The sequence below is a fragment of the Xenia sp. Carnegie-2017 genome, unplaced genomic scaffold (genome assembly GCF_021976095.1).
Source record: "Xenia sp. Carnegie-2017 unplaced genomic scaffold, XeniaSp_v1 HiC_scaffold_16, whole genome shotgun sequence".
NCBI classification, from domain to species: Eukaryota; Metazoa; Cnidaria; class Anthozoa; order Malacalcyonacea; family Xeniidae; genus Xenia; species Xenia sp. Carnegie-2017.
In genome coordinates, this window is record NW_025813469.1 from 12101166 (window position 1) to 12124788 (window position 23623).

Genomic DNA, 23623 nt, shown 5'->3' on the forward strand with positions numbered 1-23623 from the left:
AATAGGTTGCAAATAAAATGTTTATGGATCTGCACAAGAAATCCAGTTGGATGGGTTATTGTTAGTGGTCAACAAGCATTTGTGCTTGAATTCTACGCTTGGTTCCAGTTCAATGCTGGTTTCAAAATACAGAAGACAATAAAAGTAAACTTATACAGTCCCCGCTTGAAACAACTGCAGCATCAGTAAAGCACCTTACGTTCTGCCGTATTTTAACGACAGACACCACGCATCCAGACAATACATAATTATCAGAGATCAGTGTACCGAACGCTGTACGTAATGTTTACTTGCCTGGGAATTTGAAGCAAATATAGACATATTTGTGCTATTTCTTCGCTGTTGAAATCTGGAATCTGCCATTCCAACATTCCAGTATCCACAAATACCACAGGTGCACCCCTGGCGTCCCTTGTACCTACGCGGGAAAATGGAAACTTGAAATACGAATTATATTACAAATTAAAACCCGATGAACAATAAAATATCAACAATACAACGCGTGAGCTGATTGGTCTATAGTAAAGTTTGCATTATCCTGTGCAAACCGATGTCAGCTCAGTCAATAAAATCAAATCAAGAGAATTTGCAAATCAATCATGAATACATTTTATAAGAAAAATTGAAACATTTGTTTTAAAGTTATTTGTTTTCATTTCAAAAAAGAAACTGTACGTAAAGTTATTTACTGTGTTCGCACTGGGTAATGCAATGCAAACAAAGGAGACTCTCCAAGAACTCAGTCTCTGGTTTGTACTGGGTAATGCAATGCAAACCGAGGAGACTCTCCAAGACCTCAGTCTAAGGTTTGCACAGGGTAATGCAATACAAACCGAGGAAACTCTCCAAGAACTTGGCCTCTGGTTTGCACTGATCTGCTCTCGAGTTCTCTCAAAGTTCTCCCCGGTTTGCATATATCCTGTGAAAACATAATGAGCATCTTTTATTTTTTAATTCAAAAGAAAAACACCAAATCGCGTGCGCTAATTGTTCTGTAGTTGAGTTCGCATTAGCCTGTGCAATTCGATCTGAGCTCAATCAATTTAATCAATCAAAGAGAATTAGCATATGAATCAATCTCAGTCTAAGATTTGCACTGATCAGCTTTCGAGTTCTTCCAAACTTATCGTTAGTTTGTATATGCACTGACGTTGATCCAACGTTGATTGAGGGGGGCCATATTCATATAATTTGCTATACGTAATATGACAAGCTGATTTCTTTTGAATATGAAATTGCTTTCTAAAGAACTTGGCCACGCATAGCAAAACATATGAATATCATCTCCTCCTTCCATTAAAGTTGGATTGACGCCAAAGTAAGCATTTGCAAACACGAAAAACATATTTTATTTTTTAAAGTGCCAGAAGTATCAGGTACAGTGAAATAATTTCTTTGGATAGTTAAATCAATTTTAAGAACGTTTGAAATATATTTGACTGGTCAAAAATGTTATCCTCATGGGGTCTTTGGGCGTACGTAGAAGTATGTGACTTCGCGCTGAAAGTAAAGTAAAATTGAGAAAACGCAACTTTACTTTTAAACGTTTCCTTTTAAAATTCTTTAAAATCATTTCATCAAACTATACACCTATACATCTTAAATTTGTAGTGCAGTTTTTCAAGATTTGCTATAGCAGCTTTAATTAATATTGAAAAAGCTGTATCTTCAATGCATGTCTTCTCCTTTTTACATCACATCCGGTGCAGAGTAACATACTTCTAAGCCAAAAAGCCCATAAAGACAAAATTTTCTTCCTATCAAATTTATTGCAAATGTTCTTAAATTCAATGTAGGTAACTATCTATAGACGTTATTTCCCTGACCCTGATATAGGCACTTTAAAGAATGTGTCTTAACCATAATGCATTGCGTTAATCATGGCGTGACGGCCATCTTGTGAGTAAAGAGAATGGCAGATTTTGTTATTGTAGTCCATGTAAATTAGAAAAACAGTTATAATTAATATAAAATAGAGTTTTAATCAATGTTCTTTGGTAAATTTTTCAGATAAATTAGACAGTATAGTGACGAAAGTAAATTCATTGTGCCGTAAGATCAAAAGTAACGATGTAAACACAAACAAAAGCGCGCAATGCATCTTGGTTGACACACATTCTTTAACTCTCATCTTACCTGGCATGCAGATTACATGGCTATGAATGTCTTCGAAATTCACATCAAGTATAGTCAATGGCTTCGAGCTTAAATCTGTGAACATTGCGAATGCATTTACACTGCTCATCCGCGGGCTCAGCTCCGTATTTAAGTCCTTGCTGCTTTGCCGTCTGTGCCTTGTATCAAATACCATTATGTACCTCCATGGTCTGCGTTCAAATCCTTTGCCTGCTTGGCCTCTCACAATACAGTTCAAAAAAAGAAACCTGTTCTTCATTTGTTTCGACTTTCGTTCATTCCAGTTCGAAGCCCATATGCAATCGTAAACGCTTTTGGTCAGCGGCAACGACATCACCTTTTTGGAATCGTAATACTTCAAGATGATCTCGCGAGGGCGATGTGAGGTTCAAATGAAAATAAAATTCCCTTTGTGGAGGTTGATATCGAGCTGCGAGAGATGAATCACAGATGTGACAAATCTCTCGTAACAAGGTAGCCATTTTTCTTCGTTTATTCCAGAATTTGAGAAAAATGTCTGAAAGATGAGAACGAAGCAATGTTATTGATTTCAAGCAATTGAAAGTTCGATGGAAGACGACACTGCAGGGAGCGGGGAAAGATTAATAACTGGGGCAGGGAAAGATTACATTCGTTATTCATATATTTCAAATAACGGAAACCAATGAAGTAAAACATGAACATTGTCACGTTACGAACGTTTATGATGATGTCATTTTAAAGACTTTTGAGAAAAAGAGGAAATAATTAATATAACTTTAAAAACAGTCAAACACTTCAATAAACGTCATATATTGAAAATTTATGGAGTCGTTTTTTGATTTTGTCAATTGTCTTCGGCAATAAACACAGAACACACGACAAAATAATAGTTCTACGCAAAAATCCCAAAATTGAAAAATATGACTTGGGCAAAAAAGTCAGTCCCGTGACGATGAATAACGTGATGATAGAGACCCCTATCCTCCCTCAATTATCGAACTTCGCAGTCCCTGACATGTAAGAAAAAACTATCATAGTCAATTCACCAAGGTGGTATGGAATGTATCCACGATATTTTTTTGTAGGGTAGGGGAGGGGTGTGCTCTTATCTCTCTAATCTCAATTGCTTTCGTTTAATTGTTTGGTTATTAGTATTTGTAAGAAAATTGGTACCCATTCTACACCCCTTCAATCAAGAATATAAAACGTGCACGCACCCTCGACACCCCTCCTAACCCCGACACCCCTCAATTATCCCTGCTCTATGTACGACGTACACAGTAACCAGGTCAGCTTATTTACTCATGTTCTGTATTTTTTGGACGTTCACTCATTTCAAAAACAATAAATGTTCAAAGAAAAGAAAACTAATAAAGTTCTCAAATTTAAATGGAGCGACAACGTCACTTGCTACCGCGATACGTCACTGACTACGTCACTGACTACAGCGCTACGTAACTGCAGGTGATGGTGTGTGATAATGACATTGCTCTGAAAAAAGCGTTAGAATTCCGACTTAAGGCAGAACGTTCATACAATGCAGGAGTGATTGAATTCAAAGACTTTTCTTGGAATCCCGATGACATTTTTTGAAAAATTCAAAATGCTTATGATGCGCAAATTTTGATTTATAAATCATAGTTTCGTTCAAAAAAACTTTTAAAATGACAGTAACCTATCTACGTAAAACAATGTTCTTTTTTATTCTTAAGACATTGAATTTGGTAGACGGGCTATTTTGTACAAACAGTGACGTCATAATGCATAACGATTCTCTTAAACCTTCAAATATATGTACTTCAGTCAGTTTCGTGGAAACTTTTGATCAAATGTCCCAGCAGAATTTTATACCATTAACACCATTCAACGAAGGCATCTCTGCCCAGTTGAAGAAAAAATCATCGTATTCATAGAAAAGGGAGTGAGAGCTTTTATGGGTATAAGGTTGGTACACAAAGTTAATTGTTTACAAATATAAAACTTGATCAAAACTAGAATGAAATGGAATAAGTTCTCTGGTTTAATAGACATAGTTTATAGTTTACAGAGATAGACTCTGACCAAAACTGGATTAAAATTGAGTATGTACTCTGGTTTAGTAGACCTATTTCATTGTTTGCTGAGATAAACTCATATCAAAATTGAAAATAAATGAAATATGTACTATGGTTTATAGACCTATGCAGCTAGTTCACAGTTTGCAGAGATAAACACACTCTTTCAACAATTCTCAACCTTTTGAAGTATGATCAGTTTAATAAAACTTGTTTATTTTGCTGTTTGTGATGAAGTATATTTGCTGTACATTTTCATAAATAGATCAATTAAAATATTTTTCAAATAAAGTCGATATTTTTATTTGATATTAATATATTGACCAAATTGCAAATATAACAATACATGGCATTTACAGCAAATAAGAAATTTTTTGACATAAACATGTTTCACTTAACATTAAGTCATCAGCAATATGAATGAACTAAATGTTTTACATTGTCAAATATATACAAGGATACATGACAGAAAGTTTTGAGTTTCATTTTTCCAAGAGCTCAAAACATGGAAGTAGAGTTAAGTATGAATTAAAGATTGGTAATTCATATGTATGTTATAGTTTAGTTCATTTGTACAGAAGATTTCTTAAAATAAATTCAAAACCTTTATGTCAAAATATTTTGTCATTTACTTTAAATGCATTATTGATCTTGCATTATTAAGATCATATGGAAATAGCAATATACCCTATGACAGAGAGAAACATCTTTAGGTACACAAACCTCGGCTGACGTCCTTAGTTCCAGAAGTAACAAACAAATACGCCTCAGAAACTCGGTATCAAAAAGTTCAGAATGACCGCCATAACTCTCTTCACAAATCTTCTTGAGTCATTAAAATGATCCTCAAACATGGAGCCCTCGAGAAAGAGTTTACATTGTTGGTCCTCTTGTGTCTACAAGATCAAAAAATAACATTTACGTACTCTATTTTATTGTTATCAAATAATATCTAAGCTTAAATTTGTGAGGCTTGATCATATACAAAGGCTTGCTACTGTAATGGTGATGTGTTCATTTATACACAGAAATGCAAATAACAAATTGGATTTACAAATCCCAAGAATATGACCAAACCTGGAGAATACAACGGTATGTATTCCTTTGTGTGATAGCTCACCCAAAAAAGTGACGAGACCTTTGCGCAGAGGGATTAAATAAACATCAAACACGAACATAGGTCAACGACAATGGCAGTCAACTCAAAACAGAGTAGCTATGAACGCGATTTGGAATTGATTTGAAGACAACTTACTTCTATAGACATCCTAAAGTTTCTCAAAGACAAGTGGCTTGCCGTGTATATTTTCTTTTTCATCGTTTTTGAAATTAAAATACTGCATTACAAAGCATTTTATGAAAAGGTCGATTCACTGGCCATGAGAGTCGGCCATAATTGGAAGTCAATACGACGGAGAACAACTGTTCGGTCAACTTTGTAGCTTAGCGATCAGTGAGTTCTTAGAAATAAGACTAAAGGACGTAGCTTGCTCAATAATCCGTGGTTGTATCTCGTTATTAGTTCTTTTGATTTTTGAAATTCAATGCTTTCAGCGGATTATAGAATGCACATATGAATACAAGCCTCCCCCCTCCCCCCCCTCAATCATGTATTTTCCTACCGTTGTGGATTTGAGCGAAACAATTTCTTTTTCAAAGTCCATAATACGTTAGGAATGGCATAATTACTTAACAGATTGTGTGTGGATTGCTGACAAACAGCACGGATATAATTATTTAGCACTGGAGTTTAATTTATGCATGTTTTAACTGACGCGTAATTTGACGCGCAATATTCATTGGGATAAAAAGGATTTGAGTCTATAGTGCAGCTGACAGTTACCACATGCTAACCTGGGCGAAAGCTTCATCATTGTATTACTTTATTATATCGGCTAACCTGTATTGAAATTAATGTAGATCGTGAGGACCCGGCAAAGAAGTGAGTTCATGTATTTACGTTTGGTATACTGTTAAACCGCACATTTGTTATTTATGCTATATCATTATTTACTAGATCGAATAAAAATTATTTACTTATAATCTATACGATTCCGACTCACGCATCTATCGGACTGCTAACCTGAGAATCCAGTGTGTATTTTTTTATGTATTTATGAATGAATTTTTTCTTCTTGAATTGAAAACAATTTCATTTAGTGTTGTATGTTTGCTGAAACTTTTATCATTTCAAGTTAAGTTATCATCAAGAATGTTAAATTTCTTTTGACAGGAAAGATTTCGGTGTTTATTTTACATTCTCGTTTATTAGAACTTTTAAAACGACGGCGTACTTTCTAAAACAGTTCGTGAATGTCGTTTTAGATTCTCATTTCTCAAGTTATTAAGTTTTTTAATATCCGTTTAGTACAACCAGTGACGTCATTATGCATAATGTCGTAGAAAAATTTTCAAATATTCTTCAGTTTTCTGGCATCTTTTCGATGAAATTCTTTCGCAATATTTCAAAAATAGTGTATTTGCACACTTCAACGTCAAAGCTTTGGACAATATCTTTGATGAAGTGTTTGAATATTTTAGACCTTTTAATTTTGTCAGTTCGATGCAAACATAGTTTATTCATAGCATTACCTTTATAAAGATAGACATTTCAATATTTTAAAGACTTAACACTTTCGTCTAAAAAAGGGAAATTTTAATTGGGATCAATCACATCATCTCCAATATGAACAAAAGTGATCATAAAGCAGTTTTTACACTACCTAAAATATAAACGTGTGTCAGTGTAGGTAGTGATGAATGAACAACAGAGAATGTCAAAAGTCTTTACATTACCTTTCAGCAATGGCGGAGGGAGGGAGGGGCACGTGCCCCCTAACTTTCAAACTTAATATAAAAAGTGCTCTTTTTTGCAAGAAGAGCGTCCTTTTAAAATGAAAATTGCCCTTGGAAACTTAAGCCTTCCCCCCCCCATCATACGGCTCAGCCTTTCAGTGTAGGTAGGTACACTAGTTGTGATATAAACTGTATATAGTATGTGTTTTCTATTTGAAATTAAATAACAAAATGTAATAACAAATCCAGAAATCAATTGAGTGAATTATTTCACCATTCATAATGTAAATTCCGTGTTTTTCACACCTAAGAGTGTGCTGTTTAATTGTTAACTTTCATTGCAATTAGCTTTGGATTCTATGCATCAAAAAATTGAGCACCATGCATATTTCGCAGTATAACAGCTAGTCATTTCTATCCCTTCACCTTCCAACAATTTTTATTTTTCTGCAACAATCACTGAACCAAATAAAACTCAACTGAAAAAAAGTAGTGCTCGATATAGGGTGAAATGTGTACGGTGCATCATCGCTAAATTACGGATTTGGAGTTTTAGAATTGCGCGGCATGACCACACTTGTTATTGTCCTCATTATTTGTCTATCATTGACTGCATTCTTTAAGGCAAATAATGTTCATATTGATACAAATATGAACATTATGTAAATGAAGATTGGTAAAACTCCACGCATTATAAACATGCATAACTCACTAAACAGTGAACAGTGAACACAAACGAGCAACAACGAAAGAAGACAGAACAACCACATTGTCGAGTGATCAACATGACCAGCAAACGAAACAAAACATTGACTACAGCATCAAACAATGACAACGACTTGCGTTAGAGCAAGAACCATTAAATCGAACAAGACGATTACCATGCGGCACCTTACAAACGGCTTTTTAACAGGTTTAAACGAACTGAAAAACAACGTACTATAGACACTTACACATTTCCTGTAATTGATCAATATTCGGAAAACATTCATAAAAAATCTAAAAATGATGAATTTTTATTTCCAAACTTTCACTCCAGACATTCTGCTCAAATCTGCCTTATTTTGGTGCACAAGAACCCAATTATTGAATTATCATGGATTTTTTTATCATTTGTTAAATAATCAAACGGTTTGTGAAAGGAATCGATGGCAAACAAACTCATGTAACATAGATTACAACTACTGGACTTTTTATACAACAAATATGGTGTCTTAATTTCTTATGATTATTGTTATTGCTATCAAGCTGTCGTACCAGTGGTCAAAACTTGTTGATGGTTTTACACAAACAGATGTATACTGCAGGGCACCTAAATGATGAAAATTCACTAAACCTGTTTCAAATTCCGACTACGATATCCAAACTGACGTAATAGCGATGAAAAAATGCCAAGAAAAAATAAAAAAAACTAAATCCGAAATCTACAATGAGATGATAGAATATGACAGAAAGGATTGTTGTCAGAAATTTACACAAAACAGACTACCGTTAACTTAGACATTTCCTTCATACGATCGGTGATTATTATAGTTTTTTGTCTTGGTATATGCATAAAATTGTTAAGCAAAATGGTCTATGATTAACAAATGACAGTTCAAATGATTTTTTGTACCGCCAAGAATAAATTTTATTGACAATACTATAATTGTTTGTGGTATCGTTGCTCGATTGGGTGAAATCTACACAGTACTTTTACATATCGAGACAATCTGTATTATAGTAATTAAACATCGCAAATACCATATCTTTTAAGAACTATTAACTTATTACTTTTACCACTCCCCATGGTATTTGCTATCTTTAAAACGATTTTCAGATTTGTCACCACGACAAGTCTCTATTTTATTGTATATTAATTCCACAAAGCTACACTTCTCCGTGTTTATGCAAATGTGTAAATACAAACTGTGTCAACTTATCAAATTTCTTATTTGACGCAAATAGACATTGAAGAACGCTGGTCTTTTTTATCGAAACACTACAAAGAGATTACGGTCACAAAACGTAAACACCTCACATATTTTTTTAAAAGGTACACAAACAAATATAGTCATTATGTGTTGACTATCTAGTTTGTTAAAGTCTAAGCTTGAATGTATTTTAAAGATTAGTAATTAAAAACTCCTCTGACGAATATCAATAACAAGTAAATAGTTTTTGTATGCAACTCATTTAGCTTTACCATCCACTTCAGCATGCATTCGACTACAATAGATGATCTTCTAAGAAATGCTCGCTTTTGAAAAATCACAATACATTCTGTGAGGAAGAATACAGTGTATTTTGTTTATAAAATTAGATCGTTTGTACATGAAAAATTTCCAAACTTGAAAAAACGAGCTTTTTAGGTTTTCATGATGTGCTGAATGTTTTAAACCTTTTAATCAAAACAGTATGATGCAAATGTGCATTACTTAGCATTTTCTTCTCATATTTCAAAATATTTAAAGGTTAAAGAAAGCAACAGAGAACGAAAACAGTCTTTACACTACATAAAGTAAAATAACTTGTGTCAGATTAGGTAGTGGTGAATGAACAACAGAGAAGAAGAGCTAGCAGTCAGTGTTCATGTATGTGGAGATGAATGAACAAAAGAAAACGAGAACAGTCTTCACACTTTCTAAAATATAAGCTAAAATAACGTGAGCTCGTGTAGGTGGGATGAATGAGCAATAGAGAACGAGAAGAGTCTTTAAACTACGTAAAATATAAACTAAGATAACGTGTATCAGTGTAGGTAGTGATGAATGAACAACAAAGAATGAGAACAGTCTTTACACTACCTAGCATGCTGAAAGATAATTCTTAGAATGTAGATTAGATCACAGCAAACTCTCTTTACAAAGACCTCAACACAAGTTCGATCCGAAATATAATATTTTCAATTTTTCACATATATATAGATCATCAATGTTTGGGCAGTCCTGGAAAGAACTGTTTATGTAACTGTTAAACGTTTTGACATCCTAAGCGTTGGTCAACTTCAGAGTCAAGTGAGAAGTTAATGTCAGCTTTTCCATATTTGTTGTCTGATTCATACGTAACGAGGTTTTTTCTGAACTTCTGACTGAAATGGTGCAAAGGTGCTTCTCAAAAATTAAAAGAACGAATACAATCTTAAACTTGGCCGGGCTTACAAAGCATCATCTTATTCTTTCATTGCAACATTTGTATTCTTGTTTCATTTCTGACTGATAAATTCCATTCAAAAAATTAATGTTCAAAATTTTCCTTAGTATGACACTAATTACACTCCTGGAATTTTAAAATATTTCCCAAATCCGTACGTCGTCCAATTAAAATAAGGCAATGCATATTCCATAACCTATAGCTATCACCAGTTCGATTACAAATAACAACAAGACACGTGCACTACAGGGAGTATTTATTGTGCTATTGAACTCACATTCATCATCATCATCATGCAGTCAGTCGTAAGCGACGAGGACTGTTCTATGGTTGGATTGAAGCTCTCCAGGCCGGTCTGTTATCAGCCAGTTGCTTCCAGGTTGTCACGTTGATGTCTCTCCTCTTTAGATTTCGTTTCATGACATCTTTGAGTCTGAGTCGAGGTCGGCCTTGGTTTCGTTTCCCTTCTACTAGTTGGCTGTACAACAGCTGGCGTGGTAAACGAGATCCCTCCATACGATGGACATGACCAATCCATCTTAAATTCTTTTGAATCAGCATGTCAGCCATGTGTGGCAGGTCAGTCAGACGGAGAATCTTAGCATTTGCGATCTTGTCCCGCCATGATATCTTCAGAATGTCCCGCAGTTGTCTCATCATATACGCACTCAGTTTCTTCACTTGAAGCCTGTAGATTGTCCATGCCTCTGCTCCATAAAGGAGTGTTGTCAGCACCACCGCCTGATAGACCTTGGCTTTAACTCTGGTCGAGACATGCTTATTTTGCCATAGCCGATCGTTTAGTTGACTGAACGCTGCACTCGCCCTTCCCATTCTGTTCCTCAGCTCCTTTTCAATCTTAGCATTGCTGGAGATTGTACTACCCAGGTAGTTGAAGTCTGTGGTCTGGACAAGAGGCTGTCCGTCTATGGTGATTGCACAGGGTTTTGGGGGAGGGAGTAGAAGCTTTACTGGCTGGTAGAGGCACTCAGTCTTTTTGATGTTTATCTTGAGGCTAAACATAGCGGCAGCTTGTGCAAATTTGTCCACCAATGCCTGCATCTCTGCTGCACTGTGAGCAACCAGAGCACAGTCGTCTGCAAAAAGCATATCTCTGACAAGCTGACGTGTTGTGCGTGTCTTAGCTTTGAAGTGTGAGGCGTTGAATAGGTTCCCATCATGTCTAGTCTGGATGTAGATACCTTCCCTTGTGTCCTCGAAGGCAACCTCCAGCATGGCAGCCAGGTAGAATGAGAACAGTGTCGGAGCCAGCACACACCCTTGCTTTACACCTGTTGAGACAGCGAATCCCTCAGAGCAGTCGCTCCCACGAGTGACTTTAGCTTGCATTCCTTCGTGAAACGCTTTCACGAGATTGATAATCTTATCAGTACAGCCAAACTTTTCAGTACTGCCCACAAGCCGCCTCTAGGGACAGTGTCAAAGGCCTTAGTAAAGTCTATGAAAACTGCATAGAGGGCATGTTCTGTTCAGTGCATTTCTCCTGAACCTGTCGTAGGCTGAATATCATATCCATGGTACTCCGCCCACTCCGAAATCCACTCTGGGTCTCAGGAATTACTCTGGGACTTATCATTTCGTTCAGACGATTGAGGAGTATTCGAGCCATCACCTTCCCAGCGATTGAGAGTAGAGAAATGCCGCGATAGTTGCCGCACTCTTTACGACTGCCTTTCTTGAATATAGGGACTATATTCGCGTCCTTCCAATCTTGTGGAATCTTCTCTCCTATCCAGATATCTCCGATCACATCTAGCAGCCTCTCTTTGAGTGTTGTACCACCATACTTCCATACTTCTGCAGGTATCCCACAACATCCAGGAGCTTTGCTTTCCTTAGTTGCTGCGATCGCCTTCAGAAGTTCATCCATCTTTGGGGGCTCATCCAGTACGTGGACTGTTGGACGTTGGGTGATGCTCGCAAGAGCAGCACTATCCACGTTTCCAGGCAGATTTAACAACTGGTCGAAGTGCTGAGCAAATCTTTCCAGCATCTTCTTGTTGTCTGTCAACACAGTCTCTCCATCAAGAGCGAGCAGTTGGGCAGTACCTCTCTTTGTGGGCCATATACTTCTCTAAGACCTCCATAGAAGGACTTCATGTCGTTTTCTGCTGCGGCGTGCTGCAGTTCCTCTGCTTTAGTCTCCCACCACTGAGACTTCTTCTGTCGGGTGTACTTCTGTAGTTTGCTGCGTGCTGATGCAAGGTTTGCCCTGGTAGACCTGGTGTTTACAGTCAGCTGTCTTGCTTTTGCCTGGTTCCTCTCCTCTAGTAGTCTGTTTAGCTCCTCGTCTGTTTCGTCAAACCAGTCCTGGTGCTTGCGTTTCGGTTTGCCTAGGATTTCTTTTGCTGTATTAAATACTGTATCCCTTAACGTCTCCCACTTCCTACAACATCCGAGTCTCCTGTTGTGCTCTCCTGTAGTGATGTTGTCATACTTCTCTGAAAGTCTTTGCGCACACTGTCACACTTCAGTCTGGCCACGTTGAGATTGTACCTGTGCTGTCCTCCAGTTTTCTTGACTTGTTTCCTTAGTGAGAAGGCGATTTTGGACAGCACCATGTTATGATCTGTGTTGCAATCAGCCCCTCTAAATGCTCTGGTGTTGACTATGTCCCTCTGGTCTCTCTGCCTAGTGATCACGTAGTCGATGAGGTGCCAGTGCTTAGACCTCGGGTGCATCCATGTCGTCTTGTGGGTGTGCTTATGCTTGAAAACAGTGTTGGTTATCACCAGACCATATTCAGAGCACAAGGCTAGGAGGAGTTCTCCATTGGTGTTGCACTTGCCCACGCCATAATGTCCCAATACTCCAGGCCAGTTTTCCACTTCATCTCCAACTCTGGCATTTAAGTCTCCGGCTATAATGAGCTTATCGGTGCTGGGCACTTCTCTGATAGTTTCCCTCAACTTCTGATAGAAATCTTCCTTTATCTCATCAGGGTTAGTCATGGTCGGGGCGTAGACACTAACAATAGTAGCCCACACCGTCCCCTGCAGAGGAAGGCGTAGAGTGATTATTCTGTCGCTTACAGCTACCGGTTCTTGTTCCAACTTCTGGGCGATTTGGTTTCTTATAGCAAAACCAACTCCAGCCTCTCTTTTCTCCCTCTCCTCTTCCACTCCAGAAAAAGGTGTATCCTTGGTCAACCAAGCTGCCACTTAGAGCCAGCCGGGTTTCACTCAGTGCTGCCACGTCGATGCTGTACCTTGACAACTCCCTTGCTGCTAGCGCTGTTTGCCTTTCCGGTCGTTTAGATCCAGGTCGATCAAGCAGCGTCCTCACGTTCCATCCTGCGAGTCTCAGATGTTTCTTGATGTCCTCCTTGCGGTCCACCTTGCGTCCTAGCTTACTTCTCACTGGTCGCCGGAGCGGGAGCGGACCAGCGCGAACCTTGGTAACCCGGGCGACGTTCGAGCCGGTATCATGTCTAGCTTCCTTATTCATTTCCATAGAACTGCATGCAAAATGTTAAGTGGCACTGGCTTTTGCATTACCAGGACACTCTCTCGGTGGGGCACTGCTGTTCTCCAGCGGGCAAGAACAAGTCAGGACGTGCTGGCAACAATACTCCACTGCAGAGACTGCCAATCCAGTTGTCGTTGACTGAACATGGTTGCCTTTACGGGGTCCCATCTCCGTAGTGAGTTGTTTGAGGTTCACCTTCCTTTAGCCTTTAGTCTTAGCAAAGACCTTTCCCACAAGGCAGTGGGGGTTTGCTGGAAGCAGGTGTCAGATGGTCATAAGACTCCATAGTGCCTGTGGCTTTTTAGACAGTTGATGTTTTTGTATTGTCAGGGTGTCTGACCAGCCTTCCATCGCCATAGGCAATGGTGAGTCAGATTTGTCGCCGACTTTTCGACCATGACACAGATGGTACTCGCTAACATGGTAGAGTCGTCAGCCTTCATTGCCGGAAGGTCTTCATGCACTTGGGTGAGATGACACCCGCCTACACCTGGAGAATCCAGAGTGCAGCTCGCTCACATAGTTTCGCCGTCCAGCCGAGGACGTTACCGGGGGATGGCCGTTGCCGTGCACAAGCAACTACTTGGAGCCATATGTGAGCTAGACAGGTGGTGAGGGCCAATGCTCTGAGCCATGCACAAATGCATGCGGCTGCCCAGGGTACAGAGGTACTACCCCTAACACCTGCCCAACCCCCCAACTCACATTATTTAAGCGTTTAATAAACTGAAAAAAATATTTTTAATGAGAACATAAGAATTGCCGTCACTACACCCTGCATATCCCTAGAATAAAATTCCAGTAAATAGCATTTGTTCATTCTCGGCGATTAATTCATGCTGAATCATGCAATTCCGAGTGTCAATCAAGTGATTTTAAAGGGTTTCAAGTTTTTGAGACATCCTGTATACTTTCACTTTTTTGGAAATCCTATTGCTTGCTTTCAAGGAATAATGTAAACTAGTATGCCTTTTATTTGATCGGCTCATAATCATACATGTTCCTGTCATAATCCTTTGATAACAATGGGTTTCAAAAGAACTTACCTCTGTATAATATTGACAAATATTATCAGCAAATAACAGCAAATATTATCTTTTAAACTTACATAACGTCAAAATGACGACACAACATCGAACTATAAAAGTAGGAAATAAAATTGAGTATTTTCAATCACTTGAAATGTGCGATGCATTCGCTTTCCCAGATTAAACATTATTTGAACACAATCGTCAAAAATACAGTCTTTTCAAAAGGTTATTAGAAAAAAATTTATAACAAAAAGCACAGCGCATTGGCACAAAAAAGAAATACAACTAATTCTAGTGTCGTATGTATGTAAATCAATACACAAGTTATAAACGTGTTCCTTTGTCGGTTGAATAAATGACATCTCATGTAAGTTAGGAAACAGTTTGAAAGACAATTAAGACATGTATTATTGCAAATAAATGGTTATTAGTGAAAATGACTATGCATTTATCGTTCAAATTTGTAAGAGCTCTTAAAGAACTCTTCACTTTCCACGATGTGGGGTTTGAGCGAACGCGTTCGATAGATGCAGAAAGTGTTTAAGAGTAAGAGTTACTGAGTGGTTTGACTAAGCATTCAACACATTTTAAAAATCTTGAACACAATCTTGACAAAAATTATTTTTATTATATATCATCGAAACTATGTTCATAAATCTAGTTCACTTTGTGGCCACATAACTGAAGGTTACAACATGCAAGAATTGCGTACTTATTTTTGTTTATGCATGTCTTGTAGATATGCTTCCTTGCATTGTTTTGTTTTATCTTTTTTGTCTTGGTTTTGTTTTACATAAATATGTTAAAATATAAAACTAGGCGTTGTTATTCTTCGCTTTTAACTTCCGTGTTTATCAAACGTCGACTGCAAATTTCAACGTATCTTCTAGCTTTAACTTGTAGCGATAAACAAATAATTTTGTCCCTTCTTAAATTAATCTTAACACTGAATTATACGGGAAGACGAATGAAATGGCTTATCGTCCTAATGATTATGAATGTGGCTATGATGAATCGAGATTTAAGAATGCTGTTGATGAAAATTTTCGCTGTGCAATTTGTCTTAATGTCATGAAAGATGCCAGAATGTGCCATAATCAACACAGTTTTTGTCGTAAATGTATTGAAGAACATCTACGAGTTAATGCACAAAGATGTCCTCAATGTCAAGATAATTTGACAGTAGCTGCGCTTCTTCCATCGCGTGTTATAAATAACTTGATTTCTAAGTTTAAAGTCAGCTGCGACTACGCTATTCGTGGTTGCAAAGAATGTATAAATGTTGAAGATCTTGAACGACATGTTGAAAATTGTGGTTTTGCTCCAGTGTTGTGTTCTAATGAACGTTGTGACAAGGAGATAAACAAACGAGACAAGATTAAACATGAAACTGAATTATGTAAATACAGAAAGATTCCTTCTCACGATTTTGCGGAGATAAAAGAAATGTTTCAACAAAGTTCTAAGGATCAAGTAAAAATGTCAATTGATAAATTAAATGTAAAAATGGAACAAGTCAAAGCTGAAATAGATAAAAAACTTGTTGATGTATGTGGTCTGTCTACGAAAATACACAAAGAAATGATGGAATCGAAAGGAGAAATAAGAAATATTCAACAAAATCTTTCTACAGTGACCAAAGAAATGATGGAATCAAGGAAAGAAATAAAAGACGTTCAACAAAATCTTTCTACAGTGACCAAGCAAATGATGGAATCAAGGAAAGAAATAAAAGATGTTCAACAAAATCTTTCTACAGTGACCAAGCAAATGATGGAATCAAGGAAAGAAATAAAAGACGTTCAACAAAATCTTTCTACAGTGACCAAAGAAATGATGGAATCAAGGAAAGAAATAAAAGATGGTCAACAGAATCTTTCTACAGTGACTAAAGAAATGAAAGAAATGAAAGTCATGATGCTTCAATTATTGGGAAAGATGACTAAAAATGAACATGTCAAAACATCGCCATCATCAGTTGAGGGAATGATGAACACAGAAAAAGAAGATATTTTGATTGCTGGTGGTTTCTCGTTTGATTTCAAAAAGAATGCTGAAATATTTTCATGGAAAGAGAAGGAATGGTTTGAGACTGCATCAATGGATTATGAACCCTTCACTGCTTCATCATTTATTTATAACGATAATTTATTCGTTGTTGGAGGTGGCTACAAGTCAATGGAGACATTAAATATAAAACAGCTACCTTTGACATGGAGAAGATTTCCCACAGAGTTTCCTTGTGTATGTTGGGGTCATCAAACTGTTGTTTATAAACAACAAATCTTTTTCATTGGAGGATGGATTGGTGGCAAAGGATCTGATTTAATCAGTGAAATGAAAATTACTGGTACAACATCTCTTGTTTTGAAAGAGTTGTGTCATATGCCTGAACCACGTCATGGCCATGGAGCTGTTGTTGTTGATGATAAAGTTCTTATTTTTGGAGGATATGGAAAAGATAAAGTTTTGTCCAGTGTTTTGGAGTTTGATCCAAGGACTCTTACATTTAAGGAAATGCCTCCATTACCTTATCCATTGACTGCAATGGCAACAGTTCAATGGAGAGATCAAGTTGTTCTTCTTGGAGGTGACTATGATGGAGAATATTTGAACAGTGTTATCATGTATGACTGCAATACAGGTAAGATTACATTCTTACCATCCATGTTGGAAAAGAGAAATCAATGTTTTGCAGTTATAACTGGTGATACAATTGTTATCATGGGAGGTGAGAATGAAAATGGTAAATATCTTACATCAGTGGAGTGTTTCAAAATGGGAAGTAGTTCTTCATGGACATATCTTCCTTCAATGAAGAAATCACGAGTTGGAGCCATTGCTGAAGTTTTACCTTTTGGGCAAAATTATGTCTAAGCACAAAATATTCTGTAATAATCAGACCAATATCACTCAGCAAAACTTTTTAATATTAAGTTGAACAGTGCATACTTAGAATTAAATATGTAAACCTTCGATGTTCTTATAGCATTTGATTATTATGGTAAATTACTGAAGAATTAAATGACTTTAGTATTTTACTAAAGACTAAGGTAAAAGAAAATTTATAGCATTAGTTTTTGTGCAGAATCTTTAAACTGCAGTGTATGGATTTGACCGGTTGTTTTGTCAAGTCTTTGTTCATCAAAATTAAAATAACTGCCAATTATACATAGTTATTTAATAAACAATTTTTATTTTCCCTAACACGAAGAAAAGTGTCATAAAAATACGACGTTATTAAACAAGCAAAAATATTCACAGAAATAACGCTTTTTTCTTATGACAGATAACATGTCGCTTTAATGTATTGACAATTATATAGTCCAAGAAGGACAATTTGTTTGTGATAAAGTGATGCTGAGACAAGGCGATGTTTCTCATCGAAGTACAAGTCTTACATAAACTAAAGCATTTTCTTTGCTTAAAGTGCCCATGACATGAAAAATTGGCAATCTAAGTTGTAATTTTATTGAAGAGATCTTTTGAAATAACAATGGACATTCTAAAACAGTTTATGCACATCACTTTTATTTCTTGAGATATTGAGGTTTATGTTTTGTCCGATTTATCTAACTTGTGACGTCGAATTGCATAATGAGAACTAGAAGTATTAGGTATATTTAACCATACTTTACTTCACAAGGACAGAGTTCACTTTGTTGTGACGTGGTTAATGGTATAGAATATAAAGTTGTCAGGAAACTGAAGAGTATTTAAAATATTGTGGGAACTCATTATGCAATATGACGTCACAAGTTAGATAAAATAGAAATAACAAAAACTTCAATATCTTGCGAAGGGAAAGAGATATACATTAACTGTTTTAGAAAGTACAATGTCATTTCAAAAGTTCTATTCATTGCAAACATAATTTAACTAGCAAAATTTCGTGTTACAGGCACTTTAAAGCAAAAGTTGCAAATTTGGTTGTAACAATATTTGGAAAACCAGTCAATATCAGTACCACTAGAAGGACAATATTCTCTACTTTCGAATTTCTTGAATATTCGGTCATGTAAACTTTTTAGAAGCAAAAGCCGGAGTTATGTTAGCTGGAGTAGGAGTTAAATATTCTTTAGAAATTTCTTGCTAGAGTAGGAGTTAAATATTCTTTACAAATGATTTTCTGCTCCTGAGAATTAGATATTAACTTCTAACAGCAAAATTAAGCGTTGAAATTAATGTAACGTCAATTTGCAAAGGTCTTTTTCTGCTTGATACAACCTTTAATTGAGAAAACATTTTATGTGTTTCTGTAACTCAATAGGAACAAGTAAATGTGTTTTCTATTTCATTTATAAAATGGTCTTTTAAAACGATGAATTTATCAATTTCAATGACACATTGTTTATGTTGAGCATTTAACCAATTAGAAACCGGGTTTTTAAAACGATATTTTATAATGCAAATTCCTGATGAAGCTGAGTAAATCTCCAAAAAATTCTTGCTCGAAACTTAACCTACCTCGAAAAAAACTAGAGCTTTTCCGATGATCTGCTGAGTCTTTTTGTTATCGTCAGCGTTTCGTGCGTCGACAAAATCAGACAAACCTAGTTTCAGTGCTTCTTCCCTAAAACAAAGAGAATGGAAAATTTTTTCCCCGAATGCAAGACAACAAGGAACGCCAGGAAGGCTATAAGAGCAAAGCTTATAATAAGACGTTTCGAACTAAATACTTAATTAAGTTTTTAGGTAAGTTTATGCATAAAACATATAAAGCAAGGGGTCTGTCCTCTTTTAACATATAAAGCAAGGAGTCAATAGACTCTCAAACCGCATAAAACATATAAAGCAAGGAGTCAATAGACTCTCAAACCGCCCAGAAAACCAAAGGTTGATTTATTCGTGTATCGTGTAGCGCTTTCTTTTTGAACACGATATATTGTTGTCAATGGTTGTGTAGTGGCTACTTTGATTATAGGAATCTCATATACTGTAGTCATACATAGAGAAGTGTATATTATAGTGTAGTCAATCCTAGAGAAGTGTATTTTATATTGTAGTCTGTCAGAGAGAAGTGTATGTTATGCTGTAGTCAGTCATGGAGAAGTGTATGTTATACTGTAGTCAGTCATAAAGAAGTGTATGTTATACTGTAGTCAGTCATAGAGAAGTGTATGTTGTACTGTAGTCAGTCATAGAGAAGTGTATTTTATGCTGTAGTCAGTCATAGACACAGAGACTTATTCGTGCATTCGTTGACGTCATTTGCACAGTACACGCCCTCATAACCCACGGGACATTTAAAAAACACACCAGAAGTAGCGAGCACCGTTCCAGGCAATAGCTATAGTTCGAAGATCACTCGGAAAATATGGAAAAGCCTTTACGTGCTTTAAACGGGTTGGAGTTATCATGTCTCAATAAGAAATCGTAGGAATGTTAACCTGACATAACTATATTTATTTAAATCGTCCATAAATTTTGATTGACCTCCAGAGATTGCACCTTTGCTTCGGAAGAAACGCAACCTAAACACACACACACGTTTTAGCTCTGCATGAAAATGATGAACAACAATGACAATATGAAAAAAAAGAGAACAAAAAATTCTTGACTTACCTGGACTCTTCACGCAATGAGGAATATACGCGACATTGAAAGCCACTGTCATTGCCTGCGTCAATATGTTTCAGCAATGACATCGAAAAACTAGTTTTTTCCAACATACTCCGATTCTCCATTTTTTCTCCACACACGAATTCCCACAGTTTTTTCTTGAATTTCAAAGTCATAGTCTGAAGCCATATTCCTGCCTAGTTTATAGCTTACGAGAGTTTGTAATGAAGATGGACCGAATGAAAGATATGTTGAAACCCCTCTCTACATATATGCTAAGCAATATTTTGCGTTACGCCCCTAGTAAAAAACGATGAGGCCTCTAATTGTCTAAAAACAATCCAGACAAAAAGCGGAAGACTGCATGACGGAAGATTCCTATAATCGAAATACAGAATATGAGATTCCACAAATTTGTTCCGGTACCTCGCTGCCAGTCTTTCATATGGGTCACGTACAAAGATGAACTTATAATAGGTTTTCAACCTTACGGCAATCTCCGATGCGCTGTACTCGTGCAGATAACGTAGAAGCCCTTTTGTCCTGTTGTGAGCATCACTTGATTTAATGTTCCACGGTGAATGGCTGTGACCATTCAAAGCAATAAACACTCTTTTCCAATTCGAAGAGGCAACTTTTGGAATGTCGCAAAATATGAAACGATGTTTATCGTTGACGATCAGGTTTCTAAGTACACTTTTCTTCAGAGTAATGGGGAGACGTTTGGCTTTTTGACTTTGGCACTCGTTTTTCACTCTTTCTCTTCTGTAAAGCTGAAGCTTTTCAATATCCTAGTTACAGATTTATTACCTTTGTTATAGAGAGAAAAATGGAGGGATGTAGATGTAGACTGGACAGATATTACCCATATCTTACCATAACAGAGGGTATGATTAGGATATCATTGGATGTTACCAGGTCATCGGGATAGAGTTTAAACACACGTGCGTTGATTTTACAATAATTTCGTATAGCTTACTAACCATTGTTTTAAGGCAGAAATTTCACGTATGTCAGTCTTAATGAAATTTTTCGTTCTTTATAAAGATTACATGACGTTTTCTGGTGTTTGTTAGTGTGATTTTGACAATGTAGGTTTAGAATAGGGGGCACGTCTAGCGCGACAACGGTTATTGAGGTAACGGTAATAAGTTTAAAATAGCAATTGTCGAAGCAAGCTGAAGAAGAATGACTGAAAACTTGCGCAGTCCAATCGACCAGCGGATGAAGTTCATACCAATCAACTATATACTTAGATAGGTGCGTGGGTGTCCACGTGATTGTAACGATATTTCTTGACGTCGTGGATGAGTTGTAGCTCAGGGATTTCAAAATATATGTTTAAAATCACAGGTCAGTCAGAATATTGATAAAACAGATGCTGCAAAACAACAAATAAAAATTTGATTTCTGAAGACTATGAAGTATGGTGCTTTAAGAAGTTCAAAGCAGAATAAGGTTAATAGGTGGCAAATAAAAATGTTTATAGATCTGCACAAGAAATCCAATTGGGTGAGTTATTGTTAGTGGTCAACAAGCATTTGCGCTTGAATTCAACGCTTGGTCCCAGGTCAATGCTGGTTTCAAAATACAGAAAACAATAGAAGTAACTTATACAGTCCCAGCTTGAAACAACTACAGCATTAGTTAAGAACCTTACGTATTGCCATATTTTTAACAACAGCTACCAGGCATTCAAACAATACGTAAATATCAGAGATCAGTGTACCGAACGCTGTACGTGATGTTTACTTGTCTGGGAAATTGAAGCAAATATAGACATATTTGTGCTATTTTTTCACTGTTGAAATCTGGAATCTTCCATTCCAACAATCCAGCATCCACAAATACCACAGGTGCACCCCTGGTGTCCTTGTACCTACAAGGAAAAATGGAAACTCGAGTTGAAATGAAATAACAACAATACAACACGTGAGCTGATTGGTCTATCGTTGAGTTTGCATTAAGCTGTACGAACCGATCTCGGCTCAGTCAATTAAATCAATTAAAGAGAATTTGCAAATCAATCATGAATACATGTTATAGGAAAAGTTGAAACATTTGTTTCAAGTTTATTTATTTTCATTTAAAAAAAGAAACTGTACGTAAAGTTATTTACTGTGGTTGCATAGGGTAATGCAATGCAAACCGAGGAGACTCTCCAAGAACTCGGTCTTTGGTTTGCACTGATCTGCTCTGGAGTTCTCTCAAAGTTCTCCTCGGTTTGTATATAGCCTGTGAAAACATAATGAACATTTTATTTCTTAATTCAACATAAAAACACCAAAATGCGTGCGCTAATTGGGCTGTAGCTGTGTTCACATCAGCCTGTGCAAATCGATCTGAGCTCAATCAATTTAATCAATCAAAGAGAATTTACATATGAATCAATCTCAGTCTAAGGTTTGCACTGATCAGCTTTCGAGTTCTTCCTGTATCTTCATGCACGTGTTCTCCTTATTACGTCACATCCAGTGCATGTGTAACATAAGTCTAGGCCCAAAAGCCCATAAAGACAAAATTTTCTTCCTATCAAATTTAATGCAAATGTTCTTAAATTCGATGTAGGTAACTATCTATAGACGTTATTCCCTGACCCTGATATAGGCACTTTAAAGAATGTGTTAACCAAGATGCAATGCGCGTTAATTAAAGCGTGACGGCTGTCATGTGAGTAAAGAAAATGGCAGATTTTGTTATTGTAGTCCATGTAAATTAGACAAACAGTTAGCTAAATATAAAATAGAGTTTTTAATCAATGTTCTCAGGCAAACATTTCAGATAAATTAGACAGTATAATGACGAAAGTGAATTCATTTTGCAATAAGCTCAAAGAGTAACAAAGTAAACACAAACAAAAGCACGCAATGCATCTTGGTTGACACACATTCTTTAACTCTCATCTTACCTGGCATGCAGATTACATGGCTATGAATGACTTCAACGTTTACATCAAGTATAGTCAATGATTTTGATATTAAATCTTTGAACATTGCGAATGCATTTACACTGCTCGTCCGCGGGCTCAGCTCTGTATTCAAATCCCTGCTGCTTTGCCGTCTGTGCCTTGTATCAAATGCCATTATATACCTCCATGGTCTTCGTTCAAATCCTTTGCATGCTTGGTCTCTCACAATACAGTTCAAAAAAAGAAACCTGTTCTTCATTTGTTTCGACTTTCGTTTATTCCAGTTCGAAACCCATGTACAATCGTATTCGCTTTTGGTCAGCGGCAATGACATCATCTTTTTGGAATCATAATACTTTAAGATGATCTCGCCGGGCGATGTGAGATTCAAGTGAAAATAGAATTCCCCTTTGTGGAGGTTGATGTCGAGCTGCGAGAGATGAAACACGGATGTGACAAATCTCTCGTAACAAGGTAGCCATTTTTCCTCGTTCATTCCAGAATTTGAGAAAAATATCTGAAAGATGGAGAAC

The 23623-nt window shown here is 36.7% G+C and overlaps 3 protein-coding genes and 2 long non-coding RNA genes across 5 annotated transcripts; 2 read left to right on the top strand and 3 right to left on the bottom strand.

The window, feature by feature from the left end:
* Positions 1-299: 299 nt before the first annotated feature.
* LOC124435856 lies at positions 300-4950 on the bottom strand. The gene is made up of 3 exons (XR_006945188.1): positions 4896-4950; positions 2137-2653; positions 300-418 (listed from the first exon to the last, which is right to left on the bottom strand). It is a non-coding gene; the product is annotated as an uncharacterized LOC124435856 (long non-coding RNA).
* A 5474-nt stretch (positions 4951-10424) lies between these two features.
* LOC124436088 lies at positions 10425-12114 on the bottom strand. Its single transcript, XM_046986015.1, has 2 exons — positions 11683-12114; positions 10425-11528 (listed from the first exon to the last, which is right to left on the bottom strand). Exons 1-2 carry the CDS (start codon positions 12112-12114, stop codon positions 10425-10427), a joined length of 1536 nt encoding a protein of 511 aa, XP_046841971.1.
* Positions 12115-15493: 3379 nt separating this feature from the next.
* Positions 15494-16240, top strand: LOC124436089 (E3 ubiquitin-protein ligase PDZRN3-B-like; the record flags this gene model as incomplete). The annotated part of the gene is made up of 1 exon (XM_046986016.1): positions 15494-16240. A coding segment is annotated over exon 1 (648 nt), but the record flags the coding sequence as incomplete, so codon positions are not given.
* A 276-nt stretch (positions 16241-16516) lies between these two features.
* On the top strand, positions 16517-17497 carry LOC124436090 (kelch-like protein 10). The gene has a single exon (XM_046986018.1). It carries the CDS (start codon positions 16517-16519, stop codon positions 17495-17497), a length of 981 nt encoding a protein of 326 aa, XP_046841974.1.
* A 4055-nt stretch (positions 17498-21552) lies between these two features.
* On the bottom strand, positions 21553-23182 carry LOC124435858. Its single transcript, XR_006945190.1, has 2 exons — positions 23091-23182; positions 21553-22061 (listed from the first exon to the last, which is right to left on the bottom strand). It is a non-coding gene; the product is annotated as an uncharacterized LOC124435858 (long non-coding RNA).
* Positions 23183-23623: the final 441 nt, after the last annotated feature.